Below are 15,100 nucleotides of genomic sequence, written 5' to 3' on the forward strand. Positions count from 1 at the left end.
GCAGCATAGATCTTGAATCTCGAAATATAAATGAAATAGATAGAAAAGTTTTCACTGCAAGGGCTAATAAATGGCTATGCCATCAATGAAATGAGAAATGTTTTTCATAAATGGATTCATAAATATAACTTAAATGCTTGTTTTCAACAGATAACGTCAGTAACGTTGCTTTTGTTACGATCAGCTTGCTAAAAATATTGCGATCTGGTTTAAAAGTGACACTGATTTATTACCATCGACGAAAACAAAGGAAAAAATTATGTCAAACTGTAGTGATTCTTCCAAAAAATACGCTTTCTTGAATTCCGATAAGACACGTACCGTGGAAGCCGTTTTAAATAAGATAACTGGAATTTATTCGCTGTAGATTCTGTTAAAGTAAACAAAAAGTAAAGTAAATAAAATCTTTACTTTGAAAGTCGTAGAAAATTGCTATTGCTTAACCAATTGTATCTTCATAAAGTATCAGGTCAAACATAACTATTTTAAATAAAAAATAGTATTTTTGGGGGAAATCGCATATTTTTCAGTTTAAAATTTTGAATGAGGAGTATCTACTTAAAAAGAAAGCGAAACTCGTGCTATATAAAAGAAATGAGAGTGATCGAATACTCACCTTTTTTTAAAGTTTCGAAATTGAAAAAGGTTTTTAAAAGATTTTTGTAGTATTTTTTTTTATTAAAAGAAGCTCAACAAGTTCCCCATGTACCACATAGTATCACATGGGGCTTACAGAAGTAAGTATGAAACACAATACAAAATAAACAAGAGAAAATTGAAATAAAATCAAGGATGATTACAAAGTTTTACAATGAATTGACAAAAAATGTTAAAAGCACTTCTCTCGGAAATAAATTGGTAAAACTCTGGATTCCAGTTAATATTAAAATTTTTCAGTCCCAGTTTGAAGACTTTTCTTTCGTTCTCATATTTAGGACACAGAAGAAGCACATGTTCTACATTCTTCTCGCCGTCGAGGCCACAGTCACAGACAGACTCAGGACTCAACTTAAATCTGTTCAAATAACTTTTAAAATTCCCATGTCCAGTAAGAAACTGGGTTAATTTGTAATTTGTAAAGAAATGATGACACGACAATCTCATTTTAATAGAAGGGAAATATCTCCTAGTTAAACTCCCTTTATTTGAATTAATGAATTCGTGATTCCACGACTCCACAATGCTTTCATACATGACCTTCTTATAGAAGGAATTAGGGATATTGAGAAAAGTGTCAATTTCCCGCTTAGTTCGCAGTCTTAGCAAGGAAATCGGCTCGTTCGTTCCCAACAACACCTGTATGACCACGAACAAATGAAAATGAAACCGAAATATTTTTATCCTTTAGATTCTTCAGTTCTTTTTGAATCTCGATAATGATATTATTAGAAGAAGAAATACATTTTAAGATCTCCAAGGATGAAAGGGAATCAGTACAAATGAGATAGTCTGAAACAGCACTATTTTGTTTAGAGACCCATTTGGCGGCGAAGTTTATGCACAAAAGTTCAGCTATGAAAACGGTACATTCATCTCTGATTATAAATTGAAAGTGCTCAAATTCAAGACCATTTTTGAAGACAACAAATGCGAGACCAACCTTGCCATCAATTTTGCTGCCATCAGTATAACAAGTTACAGGCGAATCACCCACAATTTTATTGCTAAACTGAATAAAATTAATAGCATTTCTTTCTGAAGGATAAGGGAGATCAGATAGAGGTAAAATACAATCATGTTGAGAGACAGTAGAAGCAGAAATATTTTCCTTATAAGCGATAGAATGAAGAATGGCAATGTCAATTGGAGGAAAGCCAGAAATTGCATGAACAGACTCATAGCTTACGGTACGATATCCACATATGACCCGCAGAAGTATCCGTCTTTGAACGCGTCGTAATAGAATTTATCTTCTTCTTGAGCGATATACCCCAGGCTCTAGAGCCATATATAATGCAGGGTGCAATTCCTTGTTTATAGATGAGCGAATGAACGTTGTAATTAATACCGTATGTGTTACGTGCAATACGACTTAATCCACGCTGTAATCTATCACATTTCTCTGATACATAAGTTAAGTGTTGTTTCCAAGAAAATTTACAGTCAAGAAAAACCCCAAGATATTTCATTTGCTTTACCACAGTCAAAGGGGTGCCATCGAGAGATAACTGAAATGCATCATACCAGATGTTTCGCTTTTCAATAATCATAACCCTGGTTTTATCAGGATTAAAATCTAATTTAAAACCTTTTGATCAGTTGGAGGCGAAATTTAAAGTCTCTTGTGCCTGTAAAAAAGTAGCAGAAAGGTCCCTACTCTGGAAGTAAAACAAAACATCATCTGCAAAGGCTATAGTATCACAACAAGCAAGATTTTCCAGTTTTAATAGGAGATCATTAATATTCCAAAACGTAGGTCCTGAAACAGAACCTTGAGGGCAACCCCTTTCAAGGTGACGGATTGCAAAAGCCGAGCCCAATTGCAATTTGGCTGCCCGATCATTTAAAAAATCAGCAGCAAGTGAAAAAATATTCATTGGAAGTTCTACTTTTTTTAGCAGATTGAGAATACAAGGCCACCACGCATAGTCGAAGGCGCCCTTAATATCCAAAAAGACCAAAATAGTGTGCAAGTTTTTCTTTTTTCCTCTCTGAACAATTTCATTCATGCGTAAAAGAGCGTCTTCAGAACTTTTTTGAGGTGTAAAACCATACTGATTACCAGAAAGAAGGTCTCCATGACGGAGATACCAGCAAATTCTGTTAATAAAAGGTTTTTCCAAGCACTTACCCAAAACAGGAAGTAAGCTTATACACCTAAGGTTATCTAGGTGAGGAATCCTAGACTCATTTCCTTTAGGAATAAGAATTACTTGAGCATGTTTCCAAACACGTGGGAAAATGCCAACATTTAGGCAAACGTTAAAAAGTTTATGGAGAAATCGAGGAAACATTAAATGAAACTGTTTAATAATCTCATTCGAAATAGAGTCAGGACCAGGTGATTTATTTGGTTCCAGCATAGAAATAACTGTATTAACTTCATCACAAGTAAACATAAAATCTACAAAAGAAGAATAAGCAGTACGCGCAGCTTGACGGCAGCTTGACGGTATTCCTTATGCAAATCATCATCAGTTTCCTCTAGATCCGAGGGGAAAGATTTCTGAAGCACAGCAGTAATTGTCTCTTCTAAAGAGTTGGTTGTCTCTCCAGTGGAAAGACAAATAGCAGTTATTTCAATTTTGTAGTATTAAGATCATTTTTCCGCTTACTGTGATCAATGTTAACTCTAATTATATTAAAAAAACGCAATAAACGAAATTTATTTGATTACCATTTTTTCGAAATTCAGTTCAAAACTGAGCGAGGGATATAAAAAATTTGTATTTTTAACATTTGTTTCTATAACCTGAGTTTATGAAAACAAGTAAAAAAAGCTGAAAGAATGTAAATGACATACAACTAATTTTAAAATAATTTGTTAATTAATGTGTGTAAATGTGATATCTTTCTTGTATACTATGGTGCTGTTTGCTTTGTGAACTAAAAAGCCCTCACATAACTAATACCAGAAAGCCATGGAAGATAAAGTATGAAAGGTATAAACTTAAGTTCCTGAAAAGAGGTATCCGTGCACTTAAAGAGGCAACACAAGAAGTTTTGTTACCTGAATGATGATCTTAATTAGTGAGTTAATATTTATTAATTTAATTAATTTTGGATTAAGAAAGAAAGGAATATGAGGACATGAAATTAAAAAGGATTTCAGCATAAAAACCAAAGTATTTTGGGCTGCAGAAGTAATAAAGTTATAAAATGTAAGTAAGCGAACATCGATCTAACCAGAAAGCTAATTTTTTAAATGAAATAAACTCCTTTTATAAGTGGAATGTCACATGACATGCAGGATCCAAGGAAAAAAATCTATTGCAATCACCAGAATGGAATTGAATCAGAAGCGCTTTCAGCTGGTGCATCAACATTGTTGTCAAAAGTTAAAATTTCTTTGGGTGAAATCTCTACGATCCACCTATATTTTCAGATGGTAAAAGCTCAAAGCACGAAACAATACTGATAACAAGTAGTCCATACAAGCACTTCCTGGAAGAGGCTGAAAAAACAAAAGGAAGAAGAGATACTGCCATGAAAAGACGACTCCAAACTTCTGGATCGGAGAAGGTCTAAACTTTCATTGAATTCAGTAAATAGGCCTATAAATTGCAACGAGGATTCATAGTTCTGTGCTATCTGTTATGATGACTTCAAGGAAGACATGATTCAATGTCTATCGTGTAATTTGTGGGTTCTTGAGAAGTGTGCAGTGTCAGAAAGGAGATCAAAATGTATTGCTGCGAAAAATGCAACTGAAATTCATCAAGAACGAATAATTGATTGCAGTAGTTTGTGTAAAAATTATAGTCTAATATTAATAGCAGGTTTAATAATTATTTTATGCTATGTTATTGTTCTTTTTATACTAGCCTAATTATAAATTATGCTCAAATTCTCATTTTCACTAAATTGTTTCTAATAAAGTAAATTCAATGCTATTTCGAAGAATGCACATTAGGATTCATAGTTCTGTGCTATCTGTTATGATGACTTCAAGGAAGACATGATTCAATGTCTATCGTGTAATTTGTGGGTTCTTGAGAAGTGTGCAGTGTCAGAAAGGAGATCAAAATGTATTGCTGCGAAAAATGCAACTGAAATTCATCAAGAACGAATAATTGATTGCAGTAGTTTGTGTAAAAATTATAGTCTAATATTAATAGCAGGTTTAATAATTATTTTATGCTATGTTATTGTTCTTTTTATACTAGCCTAATTATAAATTATGCTCAAATTCTCATTTTCACTAAATTGTTTCTAATAAAGTAAATTCAATGCTATTTCGAAGAATGCACATTAGGATTCATAGTTCTGTGCTATCTGTTATGATGACTTCAAGGAAGACATGATTCAATGTCTATCGTGTAATTTGTGGGTTCTTGAGAAGTGTGCAGTGTCAGAAAGGAGATCAAAATGTATTGCTGCGAAAAATGCAACTGAAATTCATCAAGAACGAATAATTGATTGCAGTAGTTTGTGTAAAAATTATAGTCTAATATTAATAGCAGGTTTAATAATTATTTTATGCTATGTTATTGTTCTTTTTATACTAGCCTAATTATAAATTATGCTCAAATTCTCATTTTCACTAAATTGTTTCTAATAAAGTAAATTCAATGCTATTTCGAAGAATGCACATTAGGATTCATAGTTCTGTGCTATCTGTTATGATGACTTCAAGGAAGACATGATTCAATGTCTATCGTGTAATTTGTGGGTTCTTGAGAAGTGTGCAGTGTCAGAAAGGAGATCAAAATGTATTGCTGCGAAAAATGCAACTGAAATTCATCAAGAACGAATAATTGATTGCAGTAGTTTGTGTAAAAATTATAGTCTAATATTAATAGCAGGTTTAATAATTATTTTATGCTATGTTATTGTTCTTTTTATACTAGCCTAATTATAAATTATGCTCAAATTCTCATTTTCACTAAATTGTTTCTAATAAAGTAAATTCAATGCTATTTCGAAGAATGCACATTAGGATTCATAGTTCTGTGCTATCTGTTATGATGACTTCAAGGAAGACATGATTCAATGTCTATCGTGTAATTTGTGGGTTCTTGAGAAGTGTGCAGTGTCAGAAAGGAGATCAAAATGTATTGCTGCGAAAAATGCAACTGAAATTCATCAAGAACGAATAATTGATTGCAGTAGTTTGTGTAAAAATTATAGTCTAATATTAATAGCAGGTTTAATAATTATTTTATGCTATGTTATTGTTCTTTTTATACTAGCCTAATTATAAATTATGCTCAAATTCTCATTTTCACTAAATTGTTTCTAATAAAGTAAATTCAATGCTATTTCGAAGAATGCACATTAGGCCTATTTTATGATTATAAAGATTAAACTAAAATTCAACTCTTGATTCCTTGTGAATAATGCGGAGCTATCAATATGTTTCAATGCATTTTCAGGTGTCTGTGTTAGTTTCTAACGAGTATTTCATATTTAAGAATCAAGCTGAAAATAGTTTTAAACATTGTATTGACTTGCATTAAGATGATACTATATTAAAAAGAAAATACCTAGGATTCATTCATAGAAGCTCCCCGGCTCAGTGAATGCGACCGATTTCCTTCACTGGGCTAGTGGCACTTATTTTTATTTTTCTAATATTTACTGAACATTTAATAATTATAACATATTTTTGCGTGCGTACGGGTTCGTTATGAAATGAATGCACAAGTCCGATGAAAAATGAACAAAAATTTATTATTATCACAACAAAAATGCTTCAATTTTCTCAAATTATCATGCGGTATTACAATATCTCACAGTAGTTATCTTTTAACTACTCAAATATCCAATAGAACGTAATTAAAAACAGCTAAAGAGTGCTAATCCGCGAATTCGCTACAATCAACAAGAGCAGTTTTCTAAACAACAACAAACTAAGCAACTACTACAAACTGAGATGTTTTCCTCCTTTTATAAGATTTTAAAAATCACGCGCTAGAATTTTCCAGTACTTTCTCAAAATCAAAAAGAGATATTTATTTATTTAATGCACGCGCTCTTGTATTTTTAATTTTTCCGGCTTAGCTTTCTTTTAATATTCGTCATGCGCTGCACTGCACGAGAAATAAAACCATTTAATTTATAATTGAACTAACATTAGCTTTTTAAATACCAAATTCGTAACAATATATTCCTAGATATGTAATAAGAAAAGTAATATTTACATAACGTGTACAAACTGTAAAATTGCTAAACTTGACGATTTTAAGAATCAGCTTTTAAAAGTGGCCCATCGATAACAACCTTCCCCTATATATATAACATTATATGGCGATACGGGCGCTATTTTGGTAATTGTCCAAAATATCAAAATGGTGTTAAATTTCACCACACAGAAAGTTTATTGGTTATTAACTGCTTAAGGAGGAAAATATCTTTTAATTAATTTCCAAAAATTTGCTTTTTTTAATTATCGGTTTAAAAAAAATTTCAGTGTGCATAGTTATAATCCAAAAATACTTTTGCCAATAATGACCGAATTGACAAAACATATTTAGCGAAAATCCATTACTTGAGTTAACTCGTTAAGTCGGGTAAGACTGTAGAGACATTAGGTAATTTTTTTGGAAGCATGAGTGATGAAAAATGAGCAACGCCTTTGCCGGGAATCGAACCACGGACCTCTGGAATATGCACCCAGTGTGCATACTAGTACACTACGAAGGCAGGCTAAGAAGACGGGTGAAATACCTTATAAGACAACTATAGCGTATAAAAAATACAATTAGCTTATGGAATATTTTATTTAGTATTTGTAAGCAATTTGTATGGTAGTGATGGTGTGATAAACGCGAAAACATGGTATGACACATAAACAAACTGCTCAGTCGTTGCTAGACGATTCACTCTAGATGATACAATAACAGTATAAAATATCATTATAGAACACATGGGGAGCGTAAATCGGCTCGATTTGTGTAAAAAAATACCTGCTTGCACATATAATCTAAACAATATTCATAGTTTATTGAGCCATCTACTGACCAGTAACTTAACTAATGTCTACCACAAATTTTAAAAAATTCGGGGTTACGAGGGGAAACAATTGTTTCTCTAGCTCACAACGAAGCACGGGATATTATTTTAGCCTAAAATATTATATCCTAGGCTAGAAAATCCCTCGAATTATTTTCGAGTATACTCGGTTATGCACAATAATTGTTTACATTTTTCCGAACATGAATGGTTCGACGTGATTGATACAGTTAAGTCAGTTCGAGTTATCTCGGGATAATGGAAACTACGTGCATTAAACATAAGGAGTTAACTCGAGTTATGTCATTAACTTGTTAAAAACTTCATATTTAATCATTTTTCTGAATTATCTCATAAGCATTTAACTGATACCATTCATTTCGATGGTTAGAATCAGCTGTATATTTTCAAAACGAATTTAGAATTTAAGATTGATAGACCTTCCTTGTTAGTTATACTGAAACTATTGCTTTCAAGACAGAGAGAAAGTTAACACCATATATAATAATATTTTATGGTAATTTAGGGTTGTATAAGATAGGAATCAAAAAGCAATGTAGTTAATAATAAAGTTTTGATTAGAAAACATTTATATTGGATTACAGATGATCAGCATGATGGCATAACTTTCCTAACATTTAACATAGTTCAGCTATTAATTATACGCAGCTTTGAAACTCTGTGACACAGAAGAATAAAGCTGCACAGAGTTCCATCCCGAAATGTGTTTAAAATGATTTCCCTACTTATTCTGTGAGCTGGTTAGCAAATCTGTATAGCAAATAATTTCATTTTTATTTCGCTAATGATTTCCTTACCTATGTTTTATGTCGAGACCATTGTTATTCAGTTGCATAAGATAAAGATCCATTGTTGTACAGATTATAAGAAAATATGCAATATGAATCATACTGGCTTTTTGAATTCTAATATACCATTACCTCTAATAGAAAAGGTTAAGGCACTAGAATTATAATAAAAAGGGTAATGCTCAAATCTTACTGAAAACCTTACAGACTGTAAGAAAATGAATAAATTCATCATAAAAAATTAACCCAAGTAAGCATCGTAGACACATTAGAACTGTTAAGATGATTAATTTTCTTTTCCGTACAGAGCTGTGAAAGAAGATAAATCAACTGTACCTTAATTGAGATCCGAGGCACGGAATCTTTCAGCTGCAAGTTGGACATGCTACCAGTTACGTCAAGACATCACGCACGGGAAAAAGGGATAATTCCTTATGGTTTGAAATTGCCTAATAATTGAAAATTCTTTCAAACCTCAGTTAAACTTTGTCAAAACATTCTTGCCTTGATAAAGCGGCAGTAAGAGTTGTAGTACTTAAAGTTAGAATGTTTCGACGAAAGAAGAACAGAAGAAGAGGTTTGTCCACATCTTCGAGCCACCAGTAGTCAAGCGGTAAAATCGCTGAACATCGGTGGTTTCTGCCTAGGTTCTTTTCCAGGCAAACGGGCTGACTATATTTACGATTTCCTAGTTTTCCTTATGTGTAAAGTGTATACGAGCAGCAAATTTCCCTTAGAAAATCCTCCATGAAGGCATCCCTTCCCTAAGCAGATAGCCCTAGTGTGCTTTGCCATAATCAACTAAACCAACCACATCTTCGACAAGAACTGAGCAGAAACTATGTCATTCACAATCTTTCTTACTTCTACTATACTTGCTGAACAACATTTTGATAAAATTGGACTATATTCCAGCAAATGATAGTCAGCAATAATTTCAAACTTATTTACATTAATATTTATTTTGAAGTTCTTCATTTGTTTTCTATTCAACTGCACAAAGTTGTTTTCCTAAAAATACCTCTTAAGTAGTCTCTTTACTCTTTCTTCGCGACGTAAATGTATTCTACATTACGATTCAATTCAACCCATGTTTGATCCATTGTTTGGACCAAGACCAAGGCGTTTTGTTACGGACTATACGGAAGATATGGAGGTAATTGCATTTACTTTGCAATTAAATGCAATTACCTCCATATCTTCGTTATTGAAAACTGAATGAATAAGAGAGAGAAATCGCTAGATCCGCCTGATAATACATTTAATTTCGAGGCGGCTAAATGAAACGATTGTATGCCTCCCTCCGAATTTCAAAAATGTTTTCTCGTCGTTTTCGAGTTACCCATTCATCTGTCGACGAATGATCAATCGCATAGCGCCTGGCCATCTGGATCATCGATTTGCATGCTATGTGACTTACATTAAATAGCCAAAATGGCCGCCCAGACGGTATAGTGGTTAGGGTAGCCTGGCTGCGATACTGAAAGGCCCATGGTTCAAATCCGGAGAAGGCATGGAGGCAACGGTAGCTGCTTATTAGGTGCCTCCACAATAAAATGGCCACCTCTTCTGGCCTTAGGAGTGGCCAATGCCGTTATAGGCAAGTGCCCGCCATTGGAAAAAAAATAGCCAAAATGTTTGAGATACGCTTACAGGTATATTTAGCTTTAATAACAGCCAATTTTCTTCTGGACATGAATTCAATAAGATGCTGATATAGTTAATGAGAATATTAGCCCTTGCTGGTATTGTTATGTAGAGAAATTACCGGATAGCGTTATAAAAATTAGGTGAATGATTTTATGATTTATGGAAATTTAAATTTTATTTTGATTCTGAATTATTTAATTTAAGGCTTTAATTTTGGGGAGAAACAGATGCTTCGGGAAATATTATTTAGTATAAATGAATATTATTTATTTTCTTTTATTTGCAAATCTTGTACAAACTTTTATTCATTGTGAAAGAAGCAGGGAAAGGGAGGCAATTTTCGCCAAGTCATGATTTCGCGCGCTTTAGAATGTTCGAGAAAGAATTTTCATTGTTAGTTGACCTTAAGAGAGGAAAGTACGTGACGGAAAGGTCAAAGGTTGCTACTTGTCTTTCAATGTAAGTCATTCAGGTTTTTGGCGATTGAGGGTCCGGTTGTTGGCTAAGTGAAGAAGGGCGCGCATGCGCGATCACCCTTATTTCCGCATTCTGGAGTTGAAAACGAAGATTTTGCCATAATTAAGGGGGCGATAAGTGAAGCCATAGTGGGAGCCCGTTTGGTGAAGGACAAGAAGGAAATTTGAGTTGGACACACTTACTTTTGGCTGACTCTCGGACTGACTCGCTGATTTTTGGGCTTGCTGGACAAAATGTAAGTGACTCCGAGAGGTGTTTTCCGGCGGGGAGCGGCAAATATGCTCCCCGGCCGCGTCCCGGTTAAGAGGCGAGACTCTCTTACACACTTACTCTTGGACTCGCTTAGGCACTCACGCTTGGATTCGCGGACTTTCGGGTTGCTGGTCTTGTGGACGTTGCTCTTGAAAACTGGCTTGAAGAAAATTGGAGTTGGACTCTCTCCCTTACTGACTGGTGGGTGGAATTTACTTGGGTCGTTACTCGTGAAGCTTGCTCTTGGGATGAGTAAGAACAGGCGAGCTGAAATGGCCTAGAAAAAAAAACGTTTCTGACCTGAGCCTGAAAACCCTCTTCCTTGCGGCGTGCTGGTAAAGAGGCGAAATTTGAACGAGTTACCTGCGTGTGGACATAGGACTTTCAGGACCAAGCGGATAGCCGCCTGGGCAGCAGTGCTCCTGTTTCTGTTCTACAGTAGTGAAGTGGAGTCTACATTTTTAGAACCTGTGTCAAGATGAGCCCGGCCGACATCAACTCTTGATAAGATAAGAGTCCTCCGCTTCAAGATGTCCCCTCAAGCTAAGTTGTATTTTTTTTTTTTTTTGGTGTGTTTGAACCCTAGGCAAGTTTTTTCAAAAACGTCCTTAGCAGTAAAAAAAAACAACGTCGAATCTAAAATTTAACTCTCAGGCCTTAAATTGTTTCCCTTTCCGTTCTTTTAAATCACCAGACAAACCTTAAGTTTTTTTTATGAATTTAAATGAACAGACTCTCAGATGAGGTTAAGATTTTTCTTATTGTGTTGTAATTGAATAAACTGATATTTAATCTGGAACCTCTTACAGTATGTTTTTTTTATATATTTAATATGAACTTTTCCTTTATATCTTGTATATGTTTTATGTTTTCGATCCTCTCACGGCGCGGTCCCGGAATGCATTTTTTCACAACGCAAAAATGCTGTACACGTTTCACTATGCGATTACTGCCTTTTACGGCAAGTAGTTTCATATTTAACATTTAACAATATAGGAATTTCAGATATAACATGGTACCTAGAAGTAAAACTATTTAACCTTGGTGTCGAAACTTTTTCTTCATAACAGTATAGTGGCAGCTCTAATTTCGTTCAGATTGGATGGCGGCGTTTTTAAGCTTTGAAGCAATCTTTTGGGCCACATAATACTGAATAGGTCTGAGTCACATATCTGAGCTACGGAAGCAATTTGAAATCCTAATTATGCCTTTCACCAGTTTGAGACTAATCGTGCTTGGATAAGACGGTCCTGATGAATGAAATCTTCTGCATCAGGAAACATTGTAGCCATAAACGAATGTGCTTGATCGGGAAAGACGATGGTGGTGGTGAAAGCTATTTTTAGACATAATAAAAAACCCACTGTACTCCAGGAAAATATATTTGGTAGATCATAATTCTGCGGTCACTAGCTTTTCATGAATTTGTATTATTTACGCCATATTCTGACTCTGCCATTTGCATGATGGAACAGGAAATTAGAAACATCGGACAAAGCAATTTTTTTCAATAGTTAAGGGTCCAATTTTGGTGCTCCTGAGTCTACAACAACCACGATTCCCTAATTTTCAGAAATAACATAGCCATACTTGATGGCCTTCTGTTAAGAGCCATCCGTTACAAAGTCCGTCATGTTGTGCATTCAGCTATGCTTTCTGATGAATTTTTTCAGATGCAATTTATCATGCTTTTGCCCTATCGGTCGCTTTGAATCATTCGAGCCAATCATACTTTTCCCTCTTTCGTTCACCAGCATCTTTTCACTAGAACTGTCCTTGCTATCTGAAGTTTTTTTGCTCAACTACCATTCTCTGAAGACACGAAATGCAGTTGCAAGAGAAAAGCTTAGAACATTAGATCTTCTAAGATTTTCAAAGAATATTAGATCTTTCAGCAACCAAGTGTTCCTGCATTTAGCCATCATACTTCGTTGAAGTGCTTTCAAGTCTCTCGTCTTAGTCAATTTTATATTAACCTCTGTAATAACTATTTCTTATCAAGACTAGCGGCCTTGTCTAAGCAGTTTTTTGTTCTCATATCACAAGATCCTTGTTGAAAAAAGTGGCTGTCTCTAGTATTTTGGCAACTCAATTTATAATAAGCACTAAGTGTTTGTGCATCTGCTTATTCCGAAAGTTTGCATTCATATGAGCCAAGCAGTGTAGGCCGAATTAGATTACAGAATCGACTTTGTCTTTTGACAAATCCAGATACCTCAAGAATTTGTAAGGTTTACAAAACTCTTTAAATACTTCTTTTTTACTTTATTTCATTCCTTTCTGGTAGATGGAAGTGGTGCTATAATCTTGGAGACTAGTATGATCCAGATCGTATCAATATTTGTACCGATATCTCAGTACAAAAATTGTTGCAAAAATATTTATACAGAAACAACCAATTATTTACAAAATCAATATTCTTTATTTCTGTCTATATCAACAAATCTCTACTTTTATTGTTTTCACGAAGCTAATATGATGAGTTTAAATCACTCTCAGAAATAAGCAAACTCTTAAATCGCATTTCTAATTTATATCAAATGTCTTCTTTATCATAAATTGAAATATTTCGGGATAACTCCTCTGTTTTATCTTTACTATTTAGAAAAAGCCATTTTTGAGATTCAGAAAACGATACATTTAATCAGTTATGAGTCAATGCGCTATTTACATTAGTATATGTTTCGCATGTCATTGTATGTCGCATGAAAGCTAAAAGTGCACATTGAGGCTTTTATATCTACCTTTATGTGCATTCGTGATCTGTGTCAGATATTGAATTCAAATTTGCTGAACGTTTTACAGGTATAATATTAATCTACGATACACTACATTCATAAATTTGATACCATAAATACTGCTTTTTTACATAAAATTAGTAATGAATTAATAATAATACATAAAATTAATGATTAAAGTTAATTACTGTTCAGTTTATGGAAAATATGTGGAAATAATTCTGATGTCAACTTTAATTAGTTAACAAATAACATACTTGATGAATAATGTAAGATTTGTTCTAGTTTTCTGGCGACTGGTATGAATTAGCAAAATCAGCATCTGGATACATTGACGTTGATGATGGAATGTGGAAAATATCAAGTTCAAACGTATCAACTCAGTTTCTCTTCAGCGGCAGAGACAAGTAGGTACTGCTATATTCTGCATCTTAACATTTTTTAGCAACATTTACTCTGTTGATTGATAATGAAAGGAAAAAGAAGTAAAGAAGTATGTCTGTCTGTGTGTGTGTGTGCAATGAAAGTTTGATGCGCGGAAACGTAGAATATAATGTAACTGGTGCATAAACATACACTTCTAAAAAAATAATTGCCTATTCAGCACTTATTTATTCTTAACAAAACATTCTTGAAATATATAGCTAAATTGATGCAGTTTGTTCATCCTTTCTTTAACAATTACCTTAATTTTTAATAACATATTTGTTGTAAGAAAGACAAGCAGCTACAGCTTAGGAATGGAAAAGGAAAAGACAAAAGAAATGAAGCAGAGATGTTATTTTGTTTCTTCTCAGGAATGAAGAAGAAATGTATACATTCCCAGTATGAAGATTAGATTAAGAATCATACAGCTTTGATTTTATTTAATTTCTGTCAGATAATTAAAGTTTATTTTGAAAATTTAATAAAACTTTGACATACCAGTGTTCAAAGAGAGAGAAATTACAAACATGTTACTGTTTTTAGAACAAAAAGGGGAAATAACAAAATTAAATCGGAAACTTAGGAGCTCTTACAAATTCAAATTAAGATTTTATTTTAGATGTTCTTCTTTGTACACACATACGTATATAAGATACAAATATGTAAAAAAGGTTTTTAACTTTAATTTTCACTAGCCTCTTAAATCTTCTTTTCGATTTGGTTATTTCCCATTTCTGTCTTTAAAATAGCAACATTCTTATAACAAATTTCTTTTACTTGCGCAAATTCAATTAATCTTTATCGTATGATTCTTACATAATTCTAGTGACCCAGATATTTATATAACATTTCAGCGAATAATAATATTAAAAACTACCAACCAAAGCATTACTTATCCAATAGGAATGAAGTCACAAAAATTTGATTTAGTCTTACCTAACCTTCGAAATGTAATTTACGAGTTTTTTTTTTTTTTTTTTTTTTTTCGTTTCTTTGTCTTGTCCTTACCGTTTTTTTGCTTACTTTAAAATTGCAAGAGATAGAAAAATTTGTTAAAGAACGGTCACATATCTTGCTCTGGCTTAGCTGTCTGCATCAAAAAAAATTTTTTGAACAATTTAAGTAGTAGTCAAT

General features: G+C 33.5%; 1 protein-coding gene across 3 annotated transcripts in view; it reads left to right on the top strand.

Moving 5' to 3' along the window:
* Positions 1–15,100, top strand: part of LOC118184126 (uncharacterized) — a 96,685-nt gene that overhangs the window by 24,397 nt on the left and 57,188 nt on the right. For 2 of the 3 annotated variants that reach the window (XM_085806692.1, XM_085806689.1), the window contains exon 3: positions 13,826–13,947. In XM_085806692.1, coding sequence (XP_085662818.1) covers positions 13,826–13,947 — 122 coding nt within the window. Of the gene's footprint in view, positions 1–13,825; positions 13,952–15,100 lie in introns of all 3 variants that reach the window. The other variant, XM_085806690.1, reaches the window with a different exon arrangement.

This window comes from Stegodyphus dumicola, chromosome 12 (genome assembly GCF_044657685.1).
Source record: "Stegodyphus dumicola isolate Sdum_Otavi_A_Nest chromosome 12, ASM4465768v1".
Lineage (NCBI taxonomy): Eukaryota > Metazoa > Arthropoda > Arachnida > Araneae > Eresidae > Stegodyphus > Stegodyphus dumicola.